Source organism: Pteropus vampyrus, unplaced genomic scaffold, assembly GCF_000151845.1.
Source record: "Pteropus vampyrus isolate Shadow unplaced genomic scaffold, Pvam_2.0 Scaffold357, whole genome shotgun sequence".
NCBI lineage: Eukaryota > Metazoa > Chordata > Mammalia > Chiroptera > Pteropodidae > Pteropus > Pteropus vampyrus.
Window position 1 is genome coordinate 764,805 of NW_011889138.1, and position 19,599 is coordinate 784,403.

The 19,599-nt window shown below is 43.8% G+C and overlaps 2 protein-coding genes across 5 annotated transcripts; one reads left to right on the plus strand and one right to left on the minus strand.

The window, feature by feature from the left end:
- Window positions 1-2,436: 2,436 nt before the first annotated feature.
- ZNF582 (zinc finger protein 582) lies at window positions 2,437-12,930 on the plus strand. Its single transcript, XM_023522799.1, is given in 7 exon segments — window positions 2,437-2,555; window positions 2,661-2,774; window positions 4,151-4,239; window positions 4,754-4,880; window positions 5,133-5,228; window positions 10,996-11,964; window positions 11,967-12,930. Coding segments are annotated over 6 exon segments (1,683 nt in total). The 5' UTR covers window positions 2,437-2,555; window positions 2,661-2,761; the 3' UTR covers window positions 12,356-12,930.
- Window positions 12,193-18,995, minus strand: LOC105304878 (zinc finger protein 582-like). Of its 4 annotated transcripts, XM_023522822.1 has the most exons (7): window positions 17,371-18,995; window positions 16,429-17,222; window positions 14,657-14,745; window positions 14,016-14,142; window positions 13,667-13,762; window positions 12,988-13,119; window positions 12,193-12,351 (listed from the first exon to the last, which is right to left on the minus strand). In XM_023522822.1, the coding sequence occupies exons 2-6, from the start codon at window positions 16,550-16,552 to the stop codon at window positions 13,055-13,057; spliced, it is 501 nt and encodes a 166-aa protein (XP_023378590.1). In that variant the 5' UTR covers window positions 16,553-17,222; window positions 17,371-18,995; the 3' UTR covers window positions 12,193-12,351; window positions 12,988-13,054. The 4 variants fall into 4 exon arrangements, 2 of the variants coding, with proteins under 2 accessions (XP_023378590.1, XP_011377503.1); XM_011379201.2 differs by lacking the exons at window positions 16,429-17,222; window positions 17,371-18,995 and adding an exon at window positions 16,122-16,315; XR_002777030.1 differs by lacking the exons at window positions 16,429-17,222; window positions 17,371-18,995 and having other exon boundaries at window positions 12,988-13,132; window positions 14,657-15,707.
- Between the last annotated feature and the right edge of the window lie 604 nt (window positions 18,996-19,599).

Here is a 19,599-nt window from a genome sequence, read left to right on the forward strand (position 1 = left end):
GTAGTCACAATGAAGATACAGTCCATTTTTTTTACGGGTTAGTAGTGTTGCAAATTTAAGTCTGTAATCTATTGAGTTAACTTTTGTAAGAAATCTTGGGGTGGGGGTGATAGGAATGTCTAATGACTTCAGCACTGTTTGTTGAAAAGGATATTCTTCCTCCATTAAATTGTCTTTGTACCTTTGTTAAAACTTAGTTCAGATATCTGACAAGAACTTGTATCCAAAATATGTAAAGAAAACTTACAAGTGGCTAAGAAAAGTGGCCGACAATTCTCCAAATACACAAAAAGGTGCTCAGTGTCATCAGTCCTCAAAGACTCTACCCATCTGATGTAAATATTTCCTAATTTAAAATTCTAGCCCAGACTTTTCCCCTAAAATGACCTCCATATTTCTACTCATACGCCTAACAGACATTTCAAAACAAACACCCAATCTTACCTCCACAAATGTTCTCCTCTCTCGGTCTTCCTACGCCAGTAAATGTTATTCCAGTTATTTGGCTCAAAATCCCCTGGAGTTATCTTTGATGACTCCTCTTTCTCTTGCTACTTCACCCAGTAAAGCAGATCCTATCAGCCCCACCTTTAAAATATCTATAAAGAATCCAATCCCTTCTCTTCTCCTGCTCTGGTACCATCCTATTCCTAGATTTGGCCTGAGACGGACATTCAGTGGCAGAGGGAGAGGCTTGACTCAGAGCCAAAGTCACGTCTGATAAATGCAGTTGAGTTCCACGAGTCAGGACAAAAAAGAAAATGCAGCCCAGTTTATCTGCCTGAGATATGAGTCTGGTGGGGTCATACTGCTTGGTTGACCATAAATGACCCGTTGTCCTTATTCAGGGACCCAAGGTTCCTCGCCTCATTACAGCTTTGTTGTCCGGCTCAGATTTGTTCCCAGTTAGCTTATCCAGCTGCCTGACACTCAGCCTCAGGAAGCCCAGCCAACTCACCCTATGGGAGTGACCAGAAGGCCTGATATTAATACCATCCTCTGTAGTCATTTCTTGGAAGTGTCCTGCCCAGCACAAGCCTGCCACGGCTTCAGTGACCTTCTTTCTCCTCTGGGCACCTTTGTACGCTATCTCCTCCAGGTCCTAGCCTAGAGTCCAGACTCTCTGTTTCCATGAGGCCTCATGGCCTCTGTGATGTCATGAAGCAAATGTCATCTGTCTCTGAGGATGCTTTCTCCAAGGTTCCACACTGGTTCATCCACCACTCAGATCGAGGTAGCATTTCCTCCACCCACGGGTACTGAGGTCTTGTTTGGTGGAAATACCAACTCCTCTTCCACACTCTGCCCCACAAATTCCAGTCACTTCAGTCTCCCCAAACTGTGCTGTTAGTGCCGACTTAGCAAACTGGTGCTCTGCCTCCCCGTTCCTTCTCTGCTGAGGTCTAGAATATGCCTTCAGACAGGAAGCCACCGCAACTGCAGAATCTCATTTATTTCCCTTCTCTCCAGGATCAAAGTCTTACAAAACTAGTTGGCCAATGTCTGAAAGGACTGGTTTCTTAAAGGTATCTAGTTTTTTTGTTTCAAGTGGGATGGCAAGTTTAGTACAGTTACATCATTATAGCTTGAAGCAGGAATCCTCCCTGATGTTTTCTGAACATATCTCTACTTTTTGGCTCAAGAATTTAATATTCAACTTGTCTGTTTCCAAAGGGAACTCTGGGCCTGGCTCCAGGACAAACTGTACCACCTTGGACAGGAATGGTTTTCTCATTCAGAGACCAGGTATAACAGGGCCTGACCTACATCCAGGGCATCAGAGCCCTGACCATACGTGATCATACTGCCTCGGGATGTGAGACAACCAGGCTTCTCTTTCACACAGCGAAGGTGAACGACCTGTGGCCGTAGGATTTGGCCAAGAGATATCACCCCATAACAGGAAACTCCTTGACATCTCCTTTAACACACTCCGCGACCCCGCCCCCCATTTTGCATTCTCCTTCAGAATCTACATTTATTTCAACGTAGATATAATATTTACAATTAGTCACCAGATACATTCTTGGTATTTTTACTCCCTCCAAACCTTCTGGTAAAGTTAGCAGCTCTGTGGAAATGCTCTTTAATAGATGAGAACATTCTTCACACAGTCACACACTCAAGACCGAGACAGCAGTAAACACGTCACAAGAACCACAGCACGCAGGCTCACAGCCACTCACACACTCAACTGCAATCAGACGATCGCACGTAGACAGCACAACTCACAAAAAGACCTTCACACTACCTACGCTGCAGAACACGCGTCGTCGCGTCCCCGACAGCCTCACGCACGAACGTCCGTGTCCCGCCCACTCCTGAACAGCGCGAAACCAGGACCTATGGCTTGGCTTTGGCCGTTACGCCTAGAAACTACGTTTCCCAGAAAAGACTGCGGCGCTGGGCCAATCACGACGCAGCATCGGCGCGGCTTTGTGCGTCTGCGCCATCTTCTGGCTCCAGGAGGCAAGTCAGCTGGTACCGAGGAGGAAGCGTACCCAGAGTTGCGGGGGTCGCGGCCACAGTGGCACCTGGACGCGAGGAGACAGCAGGTAAGGAGTTCCTAAGTTTGCCGGGTACTCCAGGGTTCCTGTGGGAGCGGACGCTGCGGCTGGGCGCGTCTCGGGCCTGGGAGAAACCGGAACGTCTTACCCCAGCATCCGCCTGCGGCTTCCCGGACTCTGGACTACATTTCCCTTCGGACCCCGCGGCGCGCCTCGCTGGCGCCCTCTTTCGGCTCGCTTCATAGCCCCCGTCCATGGATCCCTTAGGTGGGTGTTCAGGGGTCCAAAACCCCTAAAACTGCTTGAGGTGCTTTGCAGTCCTTCTTACGCGTGCCCTTGTTTTTGTTTGTTTTTGTTTTATGTTTATTTTAATCTGCATAGAAATCTTGTTTCATGAGATTCACAAAGAGTTGCAAGACCCCCAAAGTTCTAGAACCAACAGTTTAGAAGCGGACTTAAACTTGGGAATATTTTAGATAATTTTGTTCAAAATTTGTGTCCAATGGGGAAATGGCTGAGTAAATCACGGTCCACTCATTTAATAAAATACTACACAGCCATTACAGATAATCCTTAAACAATGGTCATAGTAAGAAAAATTAAGGAACATTCATAATGATCTCATTTACACATCACTTAATTATCTGTAATCTGGTAGTCACTGCCCTAAACTCCTTTATAAACAACTCAGGAAATGATTAAATAACATCGCTCTTAATACTTGGATGTTTTCTATTCCAGTTTTGGCCTATGGGCGTAGGTTGTGTTTGTTTGAGGCTATGTGTCAGTAGGTGGGTGGGTTTGACCTGTTTTGCTGAATGTTCCGAGTAAAAGGAATGTCCAGTTGTGAATGTCTTTCATTGTCAGTTAATATTGTCCCATATCATTTTTGATAGTTGATTGGCGTCTGTCACTTGGCTGCACCAGAATTGAATTGCTCACTAGTCTACTTGCGGACTGTTACATACTAATATTCGGTTTTGTTTTCCAGCAAATATTGTTGTGCATGCAGCTTTGCACAAAGGTATTTCTCTGTTCAGGGGCATATTTATGTGCTGATAATGGAGCACAGTACCTGCTCCATCTAATTTGTCCCCTGCAACCACACCCCATCTGTTGACTCAAGACAGGGTCCACACAGTGTTGCCCACCAGGCCTTAGGTAGGCCCCTGGGGCTCTTTGTGAATATGAAAGTAGGGGAAAGTTCCACAGAGATTTTTGAAGGTGTTATGTTGCGGGCATGAGAGAGTTAAATGGTCTGGTTCTGGGAAGGCTTCATTGTGTGCTGGGCTGATGTAGATCAGGCTTTCTGTGCTTCCAGGCCTGAGGACAGCCTTCCTTGTCCTTGGGGCACCATTTTAGTCTCATTCGTTGAACCAGGTGTGAGCATCCCCATCTTAGATTTGCACCAGTAACGAGATAAAATTTTCTGGGTATTTAGGGGAAATGGGAGAGAAGGAGCCCCTGGTTTCCTTCCAGTAGCTAAAGCTGGGTTTTCTGGAGTTGAGTGATGACCACAATTTGTCCCAGCTCTCTTCGGTTTAGGTGGTAGGTGGGGGTCAAGGGGATGGGGACTTGTAGCATGGCATTCTGGGAGCTGTGAGGCAAGCCCCGCCTCTCATATTTGTTCTTTCCTCCCCCAGCTCTGCCACCTCAGGACTCCACCCTTACCCAAGAGAGGAGCCAGGAGAAGGACGGATCAGCCCATGAAATTCTGAAAGTCATGTCCCTCGTGAGTTAAAATCATGTAAATACTTGCTTTCCTTATCCTGAAGCTTCCCACCTGGTTTCCATCCAAAAATCTGGTTCTCAGAGGTTCCCATTTTGGGGAATGAAAGGACCAGGCAGCCAGTATCTTCTTCTATTACTCTCTCCTATTGAAAATTGTTGCTTTGGTTTTTTCTTTTTTAATTCCATAAAAGTAGAAATTTTAGCTCTTACGTTGAGAAGTTAGTATACGCCAAGGACACAGTAGGCAGCATGCTTTATTACACTGTCACAATGGGGGAAACTCCATTTAGTTGGATTTTAGTTTTCATCCCACCTCTGTACAAGAGCTTGGTTTGTAAAAAAAGAACTTTTAGGAACATCTGAACATTCTATTTTATTCATGACACAGACCCCAGCCCCAACATTCTTTTTACCCAGAATGTCCCATTCCTGCCAAAGCCACCTCCATCTCCTCTCATCCCACCGAGACATGTTTCCTTGATGTCTACATGTAACATACCCACCTGTTGTTCCAGGGATCAGACTTGTTCAGGGACGTGGCTGTACTCTTCTCCCAAGAAGAGTGGGATCGGCTGGCACCTGCTCAGAGGGACCTGTACAGGGACGTCATGTTGGAGACCTACAGCAACCTGGTCTCTCTGGGTGAGGTGGCCGGCTCTGTTAGTTTGGAGGTTACCTTTGGGCATATCTGTTCCTTCCCTGTCAATTTCGGGGTACCCTTGAGTGGTTAAAGGGCAGGTCCATTGGCAAAGTTACATCTTTCCCAGCTGTTAGGTGGCAGCCACATCTTCCCCTGGCCCTTCGCACAGCTGACTCCTCTTTGATGACCAGGCCCTGGATCTGAATTCTGGGGTCCACAGCATAACTGGATGGCATATTTCTTCTCGCATCCAGATCTTGCCATTTGCAAACCCGATGTGATCGCCTTCCTGGAGCAAGGCAGAGAGCCCTGGGTGGTGGAGGAGGCAGCATTCGGAGGCTTGTGCCCAGGTGAGTGGGGCCTTTGCGGAAAGAGAGAAGCCACCACAGATAACCGTCCAGCTGCTTGGCAGGAAGCAAGCCCTTTGAGGTAGAAATTTTTCCCTCCAAATTGCTATACTCCACGATCAGGCCCAGTCATTACCCTCTGTGGTTTGTCAACACAGTTGACAAAAGTGGTTTCTTTTCTGAAGCATTTCTGTCTGGGCCATCACTACCTCTTGTTAAGCCTGCCTTGGTAAACCACCTTCAGCCTTCTTGAGTGGATCTTCTCATCTTCTCCAGAGGCCTCAGACTTAGGCGTCCTCCTTCCTGTTGATTTCCATTTCCCGAGACCTTCTCTGTGACCATGCTGTAGTACCACTCATGCCTGTGCTGTCCAGTGTGGCGCCCCTGACCCCATATGGCCATTGAAACTTAATTACAGAGTATTATCTTTTTTGTTCAAACAGCATTTATTAAGTAATTTTATCTTTTCACTACTATTCTAAAAAGCCACCTGTGTCATCTGCTATATCACCTGTGTATTTGGATTTACTTTTGGACTTGCTGTTTTATCCCATTAATCTCTCTGTCTAACCATGTGTCAATACCATACTGTTTTAACTACTGAGGGTTTAAATATATTTTATTATCTGGTAGAGTCAGTCCCTCTTCATTTTTCCAAAACTTCCTAGCTCTTCTCATTTATTCTTCTTCCATCTGAACATTAGAATCAGAATATCTGGTTTCAAAAAAAATCATGTAATTTTTCTTACTGAGATCACAGTAAAATTTATAGATCAATTTAGAAGAAAACCGATTTCTTTCTTATGTGGAATCTTCTATCAAAGGTCACGATAGGCTTTACCCTTCCTTTATGTCTGTCATGGTGAAAGTTTTCACATTTTCTTTATACAGATCTTGTACATTTCTTAAATTTCTTTTAGGTGTTTTACATTTATTAGTGCTGTTGGAAATGGCATAATCCATAATATAGATTAATATAATACAATATTCATCTACATTATATTCCAACTGGTTGTTTTTTATATGACAGAAGCCACTCATATTTTCAGATTAATTTTGAGCTAACCCAACTTACTGAATTCTCTCACATTTATCAGTTTTCATGTAATTCCCTTGAGCTTTCCAAGTATTCAGTTATATCGTCTGCAGATGGTGAGAATGTTTTTGCATTTTATAGCTCTAAGGGTTTTTTCCCTTGCCTGATGAGGATGCTGATTATATAGGACCCCCAAACAGCATTAGTGGAGGTAGCTTACTAATCTTGGTCTTGACCTTAGTAGAAAAATGGTTATTATTTTCTCATGAAACATTATATCAGACTTAGGTGTAAGATAAGGATACTTTATTTGGTTAAAGAAGCATCTCCTTTTCACATCTTGTGTTTTTTTTTTTCTTTTTCAATCCGTGAAGTCGGGATTATATGAATAGATGTCCTAATATTTCCAACACTTCGAAAACAGGCAAATGTTGCATTTATTGAGCCAGTTGTAGTAATTTATATTTTTTCCAGAAAATGTTCTTTATAAATTTAAATTTTAAAAGTTATGGTAAAAATACAGAAATTCACTTTTAATCACTTTATACAGTTTATTAGCATGAAGTACAATCAGTGTTGTACAGCGATTACCGTTTCCTAGTTTCTGAATATTTTTATCTCCCTGTGATATTGTGATTTATAGTAAGAAATATATACTTGGTCTTCATTACTGTTTTCTGGTACAGCTCTGACAACCCTTGGAATCTCTGACGTAGTATGTCATTTGTGTGCTAATGAGATGACTGGTGGCTGGGGGCTCCTGGGTCACTGCAGCCAGGATGGGGGCTGTGAGGGGACCAGCTATGCTGATAGAGGGTTGGAACTTTCAGTCCTACCTACCAGCTAGTGAAAGTTAATCACCAGTGGCCAGTGATATAGTCAGTCTCACCTCCATAATGGAACTTCCATAAAACATCACTAAACTATGGGGTCTGGAGAGCTTCCAGGTAAGTGAGCACATGGAGGTGCTGGGTGGGAGACACCAGGAGAGGGTGTGGATGCTGCATACCCTCCCCCACACCTGGCCCTTTGCATCTCCCATCCAGCTGCTCCTGAGTTACATCCTTTGTAATAAACACGTAGTCTTGTTATTAAGCTGTTTTCCTGAATTCCATGAGCTGTTCTAGCAACTGATTGAATCCCAGGAGGGACTCAGATCTCCGATTTATTGGGGGTGGCAGAGGCATTCTTGTGGACTGAGCCCTTAACCAGTGGGATCTTACACTATCTACAGAAATAGTGTCAGAATTGACTTAAATTTGTGGGACACCCAATTAGTATCTGCCAGGGACTTGGAGAATTGCTTGGTGTGAGGATGAACTGACACACATTTGGTGACCAGAAGTGTCAGAAGTGAAGTATGGAGCATAGTATAGTGTCGAGAGGCGTGTCTTTCTGAAACACACCCCACAAGGAAACCCCATACCCAGTAAGTGGTTACTCCTCCTTCCCCTCCCTCCAGCCCAAACAACTTCTAGTCTGCTTTCTGTCTCTGGATTTGCTTTTTATGGACATTTCACATAAATGGAATCAAAATATGTGGGCTTTTGTCTGGCTTCTTTCACTTAGCATGATATCCTTAAGATTAATCCATGTCATAGCATGTGACGGGATTTCCTCCCATTTTAAGGCTATAGATATGCACCACAATTTTTTTATCCATTCATCCATGGATGGACATTTGGGTTGCTTCCACCTCTTGGTTATTGTGGGTAATGTTGCAGTGAACATGGTGTGAGGATATCTCTTTTAGATTCTGATTCCAATTCTTTTGGAAAAATGCCCAGAAGTAGAATTGCTGGGTCATATGATAGTTCTATTTTTAATTTTTTTAGGAACCTCCATACTGGTTTCCCCAGCAACTGCACCATTTTATATTTCCGCCAGTAGTGTATAAGAGTTCCAGTTTCTGCCTATCCTCAGCAACTCATTATTTTCCATTTTTTTTTTCTTTTTTAAATAGTGGCCATCCCAATGGCTGTGAGGCAGTATCTCATAGTTTCGACTTGCATTTCTCTAGTGATTGGTGATGGTGAGCATCTTTTCAGTGCTTGTTGGCCATTTGTATAACTCTTTTGGAGGAGATGTCGATTCAAGTCCTTTGCTCATGTTTTAATCGGGTTGGGTTGTTGTTTGTTGTTGAATTGTAGGAGTTCTTAGTATATTCTGGATGTTAATCTATTATCCGATATATGATTTGCAAATATTTTCTTAATTTTGTAGTTTGCCTTTTCTCCCTCTTGATGGTTTCCCTTGATGCACAGAAGTTTTTAAGTCCCATTTGTCTATTTTTGCTTTTGTTGCCTTTGTTTTTGGTGCCATATCAAAGAAATCATCGCCAAATGCAATGTCATGGCACTTTCCCCTGGGTTTTCTTCTAGGAGCTTTATAGTTCTAAGTCCTATATTTAGGTCTTCAATCCATTTTGAGTTAATTTTTGTATTTGGTGGAAGGTCCTGCTATATTCTTTTGTTTGTGGATTTCCAGTTTCAGCAGCATTTGTGGAAGAGACTGTCCTGCTCCTCATTGTGTGGTTTGGCGCTCTTGTCAGCGATCATTTGACCACACGCATGTGGGTTTATTTCTGGGCTCCCTGTGTTGTTCCATTGGTCTTCGTGTCTGCCTTTCTGCCACTGCCGCACCTTCTTCTCATATTGTTTGAAGTCAGGACATGGAGACCACAACTTTGTTTTTCCTTTTCAAGATCGTTTGGCTCCTTGAGATCCCTTGAGGTTCCCAATGAAGAAATCAAAACATTTTAATGTTAAAACTATACATAAGATTTTTAGACATTATTTCATTGGTTTTCCAAAACAGTGACTACTAATGCTGAATAATTTACTTTAAAATACTGTGCCCGGTTCTGTCAGGAAAACATGAAAATGATACAGAGGATCACTATTATTGTTGCTACTTTGCAACTTTACAGGGTATTGAACAGAAGTTAGAAAAGTAGGGCTGTTGGTCCTATCTTGATAATTATAACACAATATTATAATTACGGATGGCTTCATTTAAGTGAGAGCAAAAGTGCTCATGGAATAAACACTACTATACTCTGACTGCCATAATTTAGCAAAACAGTGTCAGGTGTCTTTGAAAGAAAAAGTGGCAGTTTAGAGAGAGGAGCGCTTTTAACGGCATGTCCTGATAGGCAACCAAGGTTTTTTTGCCAGAAAGACCAAGTAACATCGGAACACTTTCATTCCTAAAACCAACTTCCATTGGGTGTAGTCCTGCATTCCCAATCTGGTGTTCTTCTGACCACCAGGCCAGCTTTAATATTCCATGGTGCACTGAAGCCTGTCCATTTTCTTTTGTGGGGTGGCAGCCAGATGTTGCTGACCATTGAGTAGGTCAACCAGCAGTTCATAGGTGGCCATCATGGTGCAGTGTTTGGAGCCTGCCTAACCAGAGTTATTAGACCGCAGGAAAGACCCATAACCTCCCCGTTTGCTAACCATGGCCTCTGAAAAAATTTCTGTACATTGTGCCCTCTTTACATGGTCTTGTTCTTATTACTTCATACAGAAATTCTATATGTGGCCCAAGTTTTTGGAGTGACAGCAGCATCGTTCCCACAAAATCTGATACTTTCTCATGTTCTCCATCATCTCCCATTGCAGACGTAATCTCATCTTCCAGTGGTGTCTGCTGAATACTGTCACAAATAACAGATGAATCTCAGCCTCTGATGTGCCACCACATGAAGCAGGCACGCTTGTGTAAAGTCCTGTTGAGCCATCTGTCTGATATACTTTATGACCACTTTCAAGAGCACCCATTTGTTTTGTTCTGTAGTTCCTTGCATCAAACTTTAACTGATTCTTTATTAGCCAGAGAAGTTGGTTGCTGTGATTGCAGTGAAACAGGTCACCACAGCTGAAATCTTGTACCAGGTGTCATCAGGATCAAATACACCATTCAGCTTTTCCTTGCATTGAATGAGCAGCAAAGAATGTTGGTCTAGAAGGGCATCTCCATTAAGCTGGAAGTAAACAAGGAGCAAGACACTCCTTTTTCCGTGATCCCCGTTAGGCAGTAGAAAGGTCCAGGGCAGACAGCTCCTGCCATGGTATTCAGCTAAACTTCAGAGATAGAAAGCATCACAGCAGCTGGCTATCACAGCATTCCAGTGGTCATGTGCGACTAGCCTCCCAAATACCACATCACCCAGCGAGCAGGGACACCAGCATGTTCCTCTGGCCAGAGAGAACCTCGTCAACCTCAACATCATTTTATGAAATCCACTTTATTGAGGTATAATTTACATTCAGTAAAATGCCTGCACTGGAAGTCTAATGTTTTGGTACTGACAACCATACACAACTGTGTAACGGCTGCCACAGTCCACATATATGACGTCTCTGTCACACACAAGACTTCCCTTGTGTTCCTTTCCATGCAGCTGCTCACTCCTCAGCCCCAGGGAACCGGTGGTGTGCCTTTTGTCCCTCTAGACTATAGGTGTCTTTTCTGGGTTTCATAGAAACATTCAGTTTTTAAAATCCTGGCCATTCTGTTTCATACTGATATCAGTATTCATTGTGTTTCCTCTTTCTCTGTTCTACTTGTCCATTTTCTAATTGCTTAGCCACATTCAGGAGCTTATAGGTGTTATCTTGAGTCTAAATTTTCCAATTTTTACTACAGAAGTTCGAATTTTTACTATAGAAGTTCCTTTGGAGCAAGAAAAAAAGCGAATACATACTTGCTTTTTTTTGTCTTTTTCAGTAGTGGAGTCCAGACACATTACTGAGATGTTATCCCCAAAGCACCCCGTTGGTGAAGTGCAAGCATCCCACCGGGAGAAAAGGAAAAGCCTGACACATTGTGGCCTTGAGTGCTTAAGTTTCCAAGACGAGTGGGAACACGGAAGCCAGTTTGATGGACCACAGGGGAAGCTACATGGACACTTGAGTCACATGACAATCAGTCATGAAGCAGTGCCCCCTTTTGACCAGCAAGCATCCCTTACTTTTTATCACAAGAACCAGACTGCAGACAAACCCTATGGATACAATGAATATGGAGACTTCTGGCCGGATGACTTCCTCATTAATCACCAAGGAATTCACACTCATGAAAAACCCTATAAATGTAAAGACTGTGGGAAGGCCTTTAAATACGGCTCCCGGCTAATTCAACATGAGAATATTCACTCTGGCAAGAAACCCTATCAGTGTAGGGAGTGCGGAAAGGCCTTCAATTCGGGTTCTAATTTCATACAACACCAAAGGGTCCATACTGGCGAGAAACCTTATGAATGTAAGGATTGTGCAAAGGCCTTTAGTCGGAGCTCGCAGTTGATTGAACATCAACGAATTCATACTGGAGAGAAACCCTATCAGTGTAAGGAGTGCGGGAAGGCCTTCAATCGCATCTCTCACCTTAAAGTACATTACAGGATTCACACAGGTGAGAAACCCTATACCTGCAAGGAGTGTGGGAAGGCTTTCAGTTATCGGTCTCAGTTGATTCAGCATCAGACGATTCATACTGGCAAGAAGCTCTATGAATGTAAGGACTGTGGGAAGGCCTTTAATCAAGGCTCAACGCTTATCCGACATCAGAGAATTCACACTGGCGAAAAGCCATATGAATGCAAGACGTGTGGGAGGTCTTTTAGGGTCAGCTCACAGCTTAAGCAGCACCAGAGAATTCACACAGGGGAGAAACCTTACCAGTGTAAGGTGTGTGGCAGGCTTTCAAATGGGTCTCCCATCTGACGGTGCATTACAGAATCCATACAGGTGAGAAGCCTTACGAACATAAGGCATGTGGGAAGGCCTTTGGTCACTGCTCACAGCTCATCCACCATCAGGTCATCCATACTGAGGAACAGCCCTATGGCCGTCAAGAGGGTGGGAGGACGATGAGTCAGGATTCAACTGCTATTCAACATCAGAGAATGCCAAATAGAGAAATGCAGGTGAATATAGTAAACGTAGACAAGCCTTCCATCAGCACGTATCCCTTGCTGCTCATCAGAGAATTCATGTTAGCAAGCAGTCACCTGAATGGAAGCAATGGGGAAAGCCCACTGGCTTCAGCTGGTCCCAGCTTACTTCTTCCATCTTGGATGAAGACCTGAAGAATGGAACACAAGTGCAGATGCCTTCATTCAGAGCTCTCCCTTGAGTCAGACAGTTCACACTGAGCAAAATCCTATGGTTATCAATTGTTGAGACTATACCAAAGAAGCAAGGGAATCTTGGAAAAAATTGTCTCTAATGCATTCCTGATTCACCTTTCCTAACCACTGTGTAATTTTAACACTAGCCAGAAGTTTTCATTTTGGGGGAAGTAAAAAGAGAAAAACCATGTTACTCTTGGGCTAACAAGGAAATAAATCTTGCAATTAATGGTATAGAAAAGAAAGACAAAGAGTTCTACATGCTAACAGATGTGGGATATGGTTAGTGATACTTGGAGGAATTTTTATGGCCTTTAAGTGCATGCACAACATGAAAACCTGAAAGGTTATACTCAAATATACTAAATGTGCTATTCAAGAAGCCAAAAAGAGTACCAAACACCCAGATGATGAAATAAATTAATACAAAATGATGAAATAGAAAGTGGTTATCTTACAAGAATCTGTTTTTACTTCTTCCTGTTCCAAGAATAAACTAAATTTAGGAGATGGTTTCTTAATTTTCACGTTAATTGTTTTGGGTTATCTTTTATAACTTCTGTTGCAGGTGGAAGGGGTTGGCTGCCTACCTAGCAGCCTTATACAGTTCCCTTTCCTTTGGGCAGCATCCATGTCTTGCTTTGGAATCAGAAGATGTCAGATGCTCATTTTCAGCCGCCTTTGCAGTTCAGGATGGCCAATATGTTCCAGGGACCTGTAGGCTTTGAGGAAAGACTTTCCTCATTCGGAAGAGGCAGGTGAATTAGAAAGACTCCCCTCTCCTGCTATAAAACTTTTTTTTTTTTTTTGATAACATGCGGCCAGGAAGTGCTGCAGCCACCTTGGAACCAAGAAGAGAAAACAGGACCTCACAGAAGCTGATCCAAAGCCCTGACGAGATAGCTACGAGGCCCATTCTGAAACACTCTTCAATACCTTTTTATGTAAGAAAAATAAACCTTTATTGCTGAAGTTGATTTCAGTTGAATGTTTTGTAAACTTCCAGCCAAAAGCATCCTAAATTATGTAACTTCAAGTTTGATTAATACCTACTTAACAAGACATAGTGATGACTCAGACAGAAATGCTTCAGAAAGGAAACCACTTTTGTCAACTGTGTTGACAAGCCACAGAGGGTAATGACTGGGCCTGATCGTGGAGTATAGCAATTTGGAGGGAAAAATTTCTACCTCAAAGGGCTTGCTTCCTGCCAAGCAGCTGGACGGTTATCTGTGGTGGCTTCTCTCTTTCCACAAAGGCCCCACTCACCTGGGCACAAGCCTCCGAATGCTGCCTCCTCCACCACCCAGGGCTCTCTGCCTTGCTCCAGGAAGGCGATCACATCGGGTTTGCAAATGGCAAGATCTGGATGCGAGAAGAAATATGCCATCCAGTTATGCTGTGGACCCCAGAATTCAGATCCAGGGCCTGGTCATCAAAGAGGAGTCAGCTGTGCGAAGGGCCAGGGGAAGATGTGGCTGCCACCTAACAGCTGGGAAAGATGTAACTTCAGCCAATGGACCTGCCCTTTAACCACTCAAGGGTACCCCGAAATTGACAGGGAAGGAACAGATATGCCCAAAGGTAACCTCCAAACTAACAGAGCCGGCCACCTCACCCAGAGAGACCAGGTTGCTGTAGGTCTCCAACATGACGTCCCTGTACAGGTCCCTCTGAGCAGGTGCCAGCCGATCCCACTCTTCTTGGGAGAAGAGTACAGCCACGTCCCTGAACAAGTCTGATCCCTGGAACAACAGGTGGGTATGTTACATGTAGACATCAAGGAAACATGTCTCGGTGGGATGAGAGGAGATGGAGGTGGCTTTGGCAGGAATGGGACATTCTGGGTAAAAAGAATGTTGGGGCTGGGGTCTGTGTCATGAATAAAATAGAATGTTCAGATGTTCCTAAAAGTTCTTTTTTTACAAACCAAGCTCTTGTACAGAGGTGGGATGAAAACTAAAATCCAACTAAATGGAGTTTCCCCCATTGTGACAGTGTAATAAAGCATGCTGCCTACTGTGTCCTTGGCGTATACTAACTTCTCAACGTAAGAGCTAAAATTTCTACTTTTATGGAATTAAAAAAGAAAAAACCAAAGCAACAATTTTCAATAGGAGAGAGTAATAGAAGAAGATACTGGCTGCCTGGTCCTTTCATTCCCCAAAATGGGAACCTCTGAGAACCAGATTTTTGGATGGAAACCAGGTGGGAAGCTTCAGGATAAGGAAAGCAAGTATTTACATGATTTTAACTCACGAGGGACATGACTTTCAGAATTTCATGGGCTGATCCGTCCTTCTCCTGGCTCCTCTCTTGGGTAAGGGTGGAGTCCTGAGGTGGCAGAGCTGGGGGAGGAAAGAACAAATATGAGAGGCGGGGCTTGCCTCACAGCTCCCAGAATGCCATGCTACAAGTCCCCATCCCCTTGACCCCCACCTACCACCTAAACCGAAGAGAGCTGGGACAAATTGTGGTCATCACTCAACTCCAGAAAACCCAGCTTTAGCTACTGGAAGGAAACCAGGGGCTCCTTCTCTCCCATTTCCCCTAAATACCCAGAAAATTTTATCTCGTTACTGGTGCAAATCTAAGATGGGGATGCTCACACCTGGTTCAACGAATGAGACTAAAATGGTGCCCCAAGGACAAGGAAGGCTGTCCTCAGGCCTGGAAGCACAGAAAGCCTGATCTACATCAGCCCAGCACACAATGAAGCCTTCCCAGAACCAGACCATTTAACTCTCTCATGCCCGCAACATAACACCTTCAAAAATCTCTGTGGAACTTTCCCCTACTTTCATATTCACAAAGAGCCCCAGGGGCCTACCTAAGGCCTGGTGGGCAACACTGTGTGGACCCTGTCTTGAGTCAACAGATGGGGTGTGGTTGCAGGGGACAAATTAGATGGAGCAGGTACTGTGCTCCATTATCAGCACATAAATATGCCCCTGAACAGAGAAATACCTTTGTGCAAAGCTGCATGCACAACAATATTTGCTGGAAAACAAAACCGAATATTAGTATGTAACAGTCCGCAAGTAGACTAGTGAGCAATTCAATTCTGGTGCAGCCAAGTGACAGACGCCAATCAACTATCAAAAATGATATGGGACAATATTAACTGACAATGAAAGACATTCACAACTGGACATTCCTTTTACCCGGAACATTCAGCAAATCAGATCAAACGAACCCACCTACTGACAGCCTCAAGCAAACACAACCTACGCCCATAGACCAAAACTGGAATAGAAAACATCCAAGTATTAAGAGTGATGTTATTTAATCATTTCCTAAATTGTTTATAAAGGAGTTTGGGGCAGTGACTACCATGTTACAGATATTTAAGTAATATGTAAATGAGATCATCATGAATGTGCCTTAATACCACATAACAGGAATTTTTCTTACTATGACCATTGTTTAAGGATTATCTGTAATAGCTGTGTAGTATTTTATTAAATGAGTGGACCGTGACTTACTCAACCATTTCCCCATTGGACACAAATTTTGAACAAAATTATCTAAAATGTTCCCTAGTATAAGTCCACCTCTGAACTACTGGTTCTAAAACTCTGCGGGTCTTGCAACTCTTTGTGAATCTCATGAAACAAGATTTCTACCCAGATTAAAACAAACAAACAAAAAACAAGGGCACGCGTAAGAATGACTGCAAAGCACCGCAAGCATTTTTAGGCGGTCTGGACCCCTGAACACCCACCTAAGGGATCCATGGACGGGGGCTACGAAGCGAGCAGAAAGAGGGCGCCAGCAAGGCGTGCGCCGCGGGGGCCGACGGGAAATGTAGTCCAGAGCCCGGGAAGCCGCAGACGGACGCTGGGGTGAGACGTTCTGGTACCTCCTAGACCCGAGACGCGCCCAGTCGCAGCGCCCGCTCTCACAGGAACCCTGGAGTACCCGGCAAGCTCAAGAACTCCTTACCTGCTGGCTCTTCGCTTCCAGGTGCCACTGCGGCCGCGACCCCCGCAGACCCCGGTGCGCTCCTTCCTCGGTATCGGCGGACTTACCGCCTGGAGCCAGAAGATGGCGCAGACGCACAAAGCCGCGCGGATGCTGCGTCGTGATTGAGCCACCGCCGCAGTCTTTTCTGAGAAACGTAGTTTCTAGGCTTAACGGCCCTAGCCGAGTCATAAGGCCGAGTCATAAGTCGCGCTGTTCAGGAGTGGGCGGGACCCGGACGTAGCGTGAAGGTCTTTTTGTGGGTTGTGCTGTCTACGTGCGGTCCTCTGATTGCGGTTGATTGTGTGAGTGGCCGTGATCCTGTGTGCTGTGGTTCTTGTGACGGTGTATGTCGTGTTTACTGTTGTCTTGGTCTTGAGTGTGTGACTGGGACTGTTCAACGGTTGTGTGCGACTGTGTGAAGAATGTTCTCATCTATTAAACGAGCATTTCCACAGAGCTGTTTATTTTACCAGAAGTTTTGGAGGGAGTAAAAATCCCAAGAATGTATCTGGTGACTAATTGTAAATATTATATCTATGTTGAAATAAATGTAGATTCTGAAGGAGAATGCAAAATCGGGGAGGCGGGGCGGCGCGGAATGTGTTTAAGGAGATGTCAAGGCGTTTCCTGTTATGGGGTGATATCTCTCGGCCAAGTTCTCCAGCCACAGGTTGTTCACCTTCGCTGCGTGAAAGAGTGAGAAGGCTAGTCGTCCCACATCCTGAGGCAGATGGTCACGTATGGTCAGGGCTCTGATGCCCTGGATGTAGGTCAGGCCCTGTTACACCTGGTCTCTGAATGAGAAAACCATTCCTGTCCAAGGTGGTACAGTTTGTCCTGGAGCCAGGCCCAGAGTTCCCTTTGGAAACAGACAAGTTGAATATTAAATTCTTGAGCCAAAAAGTAGAGATATGTTCAAAAAACATCAGGGAGGATTCCTGCTTCAAGCTATAATGATGTAACTGTACTAAACTTGCCATCCCACTTGAAACAAAAAAACTAGATACCTTTAAGAAACCAGTCCTTTCAGACATTGGCCAACTAGTTTTGTAAGACTTTGATCCTGGAGAGAAGGGAAATAAATGAGATTCTGCAGTTGCGGTGGCTTCCTGTCTGAAGGCATATTCTAGACCTCAGCAGAGAAGGAACGGGGAGGCAGAGCACCAGTTTGCTAAGTCGGCACTAACAGCACAGTTTGGGGAGACTGAAGTGACTGGAATTTGTGGGGCAGAGTGTGGAAGAGGAGTTGGTATTTCCACCAAACAAGACCTCAGTACCCGTGGGTGGAGGAAATGCTACCTCGATCTGAGTGGTGGATGAACCAGTGTGGAACCTTGGAGAAAGCATCCTCAGAGACAGATGACATTTGCTTCATGACATCACAGAGGCCATGAGGCCTCATGGAAACAGAGAGTCTGGACTCTAGGCTAGGACCTGGAGGAGATAGCGTACAAAGGTGCCCAGAGGAGAAAGAAGGTCACTGAAGCCGTGGCAGGCTTGTGCTGGGCAGGACACTTCCAAGAAATGACTACAGAGGATGGTATTAATATCAGGCCTTCTGGTCACTCCCATAGGGTGAGTTGGCTGGGCTTCCTGAGGCTGAGTGTCAGGCAGCTGGATAAGCTAACTGGGAACAAATCTGAGCCGGACAACAAAGCTGTAATGAGGCGAGGAACCTTGGGTCCCTGAGTAAGGACAACGGGTCATTTATGGTCAACCAAGCAGTATGACCCCACCAGACTCATATCTCAGGCAGATAAACTGGGCTGCATTTTCTTTTTGTCCTGACTCATGGAACTCAACTGCATTTATCAGACGTGACTTTGGCTCTGAGTCAAGCCTCTCCCTCTGCCACTGAATGTCCGTCTCAGGCCAAATCTAGGAATAGGATGGTACCAGAGCAGGAGAAGAGAAGGGATTGGATTCTTTATAGATATTTTAAAGGTGGGGCTGATAGGATCTGCTTTACTGGGTGAAGTAGCAAGAGAAAGAGGAGTCATCAAAGATAACTCCAGGGGATTTTGAGCCAAATAACTGGAATAACATTTACTGGCGTAGGAAGACCGAGAGAGGAGAACATTTGTGGAGGTAAGATTGGGTGTTTGATTTGAAATGTCTGTTAGACGTATGAGTAGAAATATGGAGGTCATTTTAGGGGGAAAGTCTAGGCTAGAATTTCAAATTAGGAAATATTTGCATCAGATGGGTAGAGTCTTTGAGGACTGATGACATTGAGCACCTTTTTGTGTATCTTTGGAGAAATGTCTATTTAAATCTTTTGCCCAGTTTTCTTAGCCACTTGTAAGTTTTCTTTACATATTTTGGATACAAGTTCTTGTCAGTTATCTGAACTAATTTTTGACAAAGGTGCAAAGGCAATTTAATGGAGGAAGAATATCCTTTTCAACAAACAGTGCTGAAGCCATTAGACATTCCTATGACCCCTCCAAGAGAACTTTGACCTTACGCTTCTTACAAAAATTAACTCAATAGATTACAGACTTAAATTTGCAATACTACTAACCCATGAAAAAAACATTTCATCTTCATTGTGACTACTGAGGGCAAAATAAAAAGGTCCTGTCTTTGTTTACTACTCAGGATTAAGTAATTAGATTATTACAATAAATTTAGATATGCTGGGCAGACTTCTGTTTGCTGAGTGCTCTTTTGAATTGGTTAAATGGTTTTATGCAAATCAAAGTAAATTTTGATTTACTTAGTGACTATTGCCAAGCCTTGTAGAGGGTTCTGCCAACAGAATAAGCTTAAAAGATAATGGCTGAAAATGAAAAATGTTACCACAAATCTTCAGGCTAAAGATGCCCAATCTTCATTTATGAAATGTGAAAAAGGCTGCAAAAAACCTGGCCGGTTACTAAGGTCTTAGCTTATAGTGTTTGTGTATATAGTTTGAAAAAACAAGGGAAAGACAATCAGAAATTCAACAAATACAAAACGAACTACAATTTTGTGGATTGTGGTCACCTTTTTCACATAGGAACAGTTTTCCAATATTGCAGTTTTAGTGCAATTATAACAGCTTTGTTCTTAAAAAAAAAAGCAAGTATTTTCACACATGGCTTTTCATCATATTCTTTTATAAGTTGTACAGTTTTCAAACCGATAGAATACTGTTGTTTTATCATTGTACTTGTAGCCATTGTTTATATCAACACTTTATTACTATAAACAGTGCTTCAGTTAATATCTTTGTGAATATATTTGTATTTTTT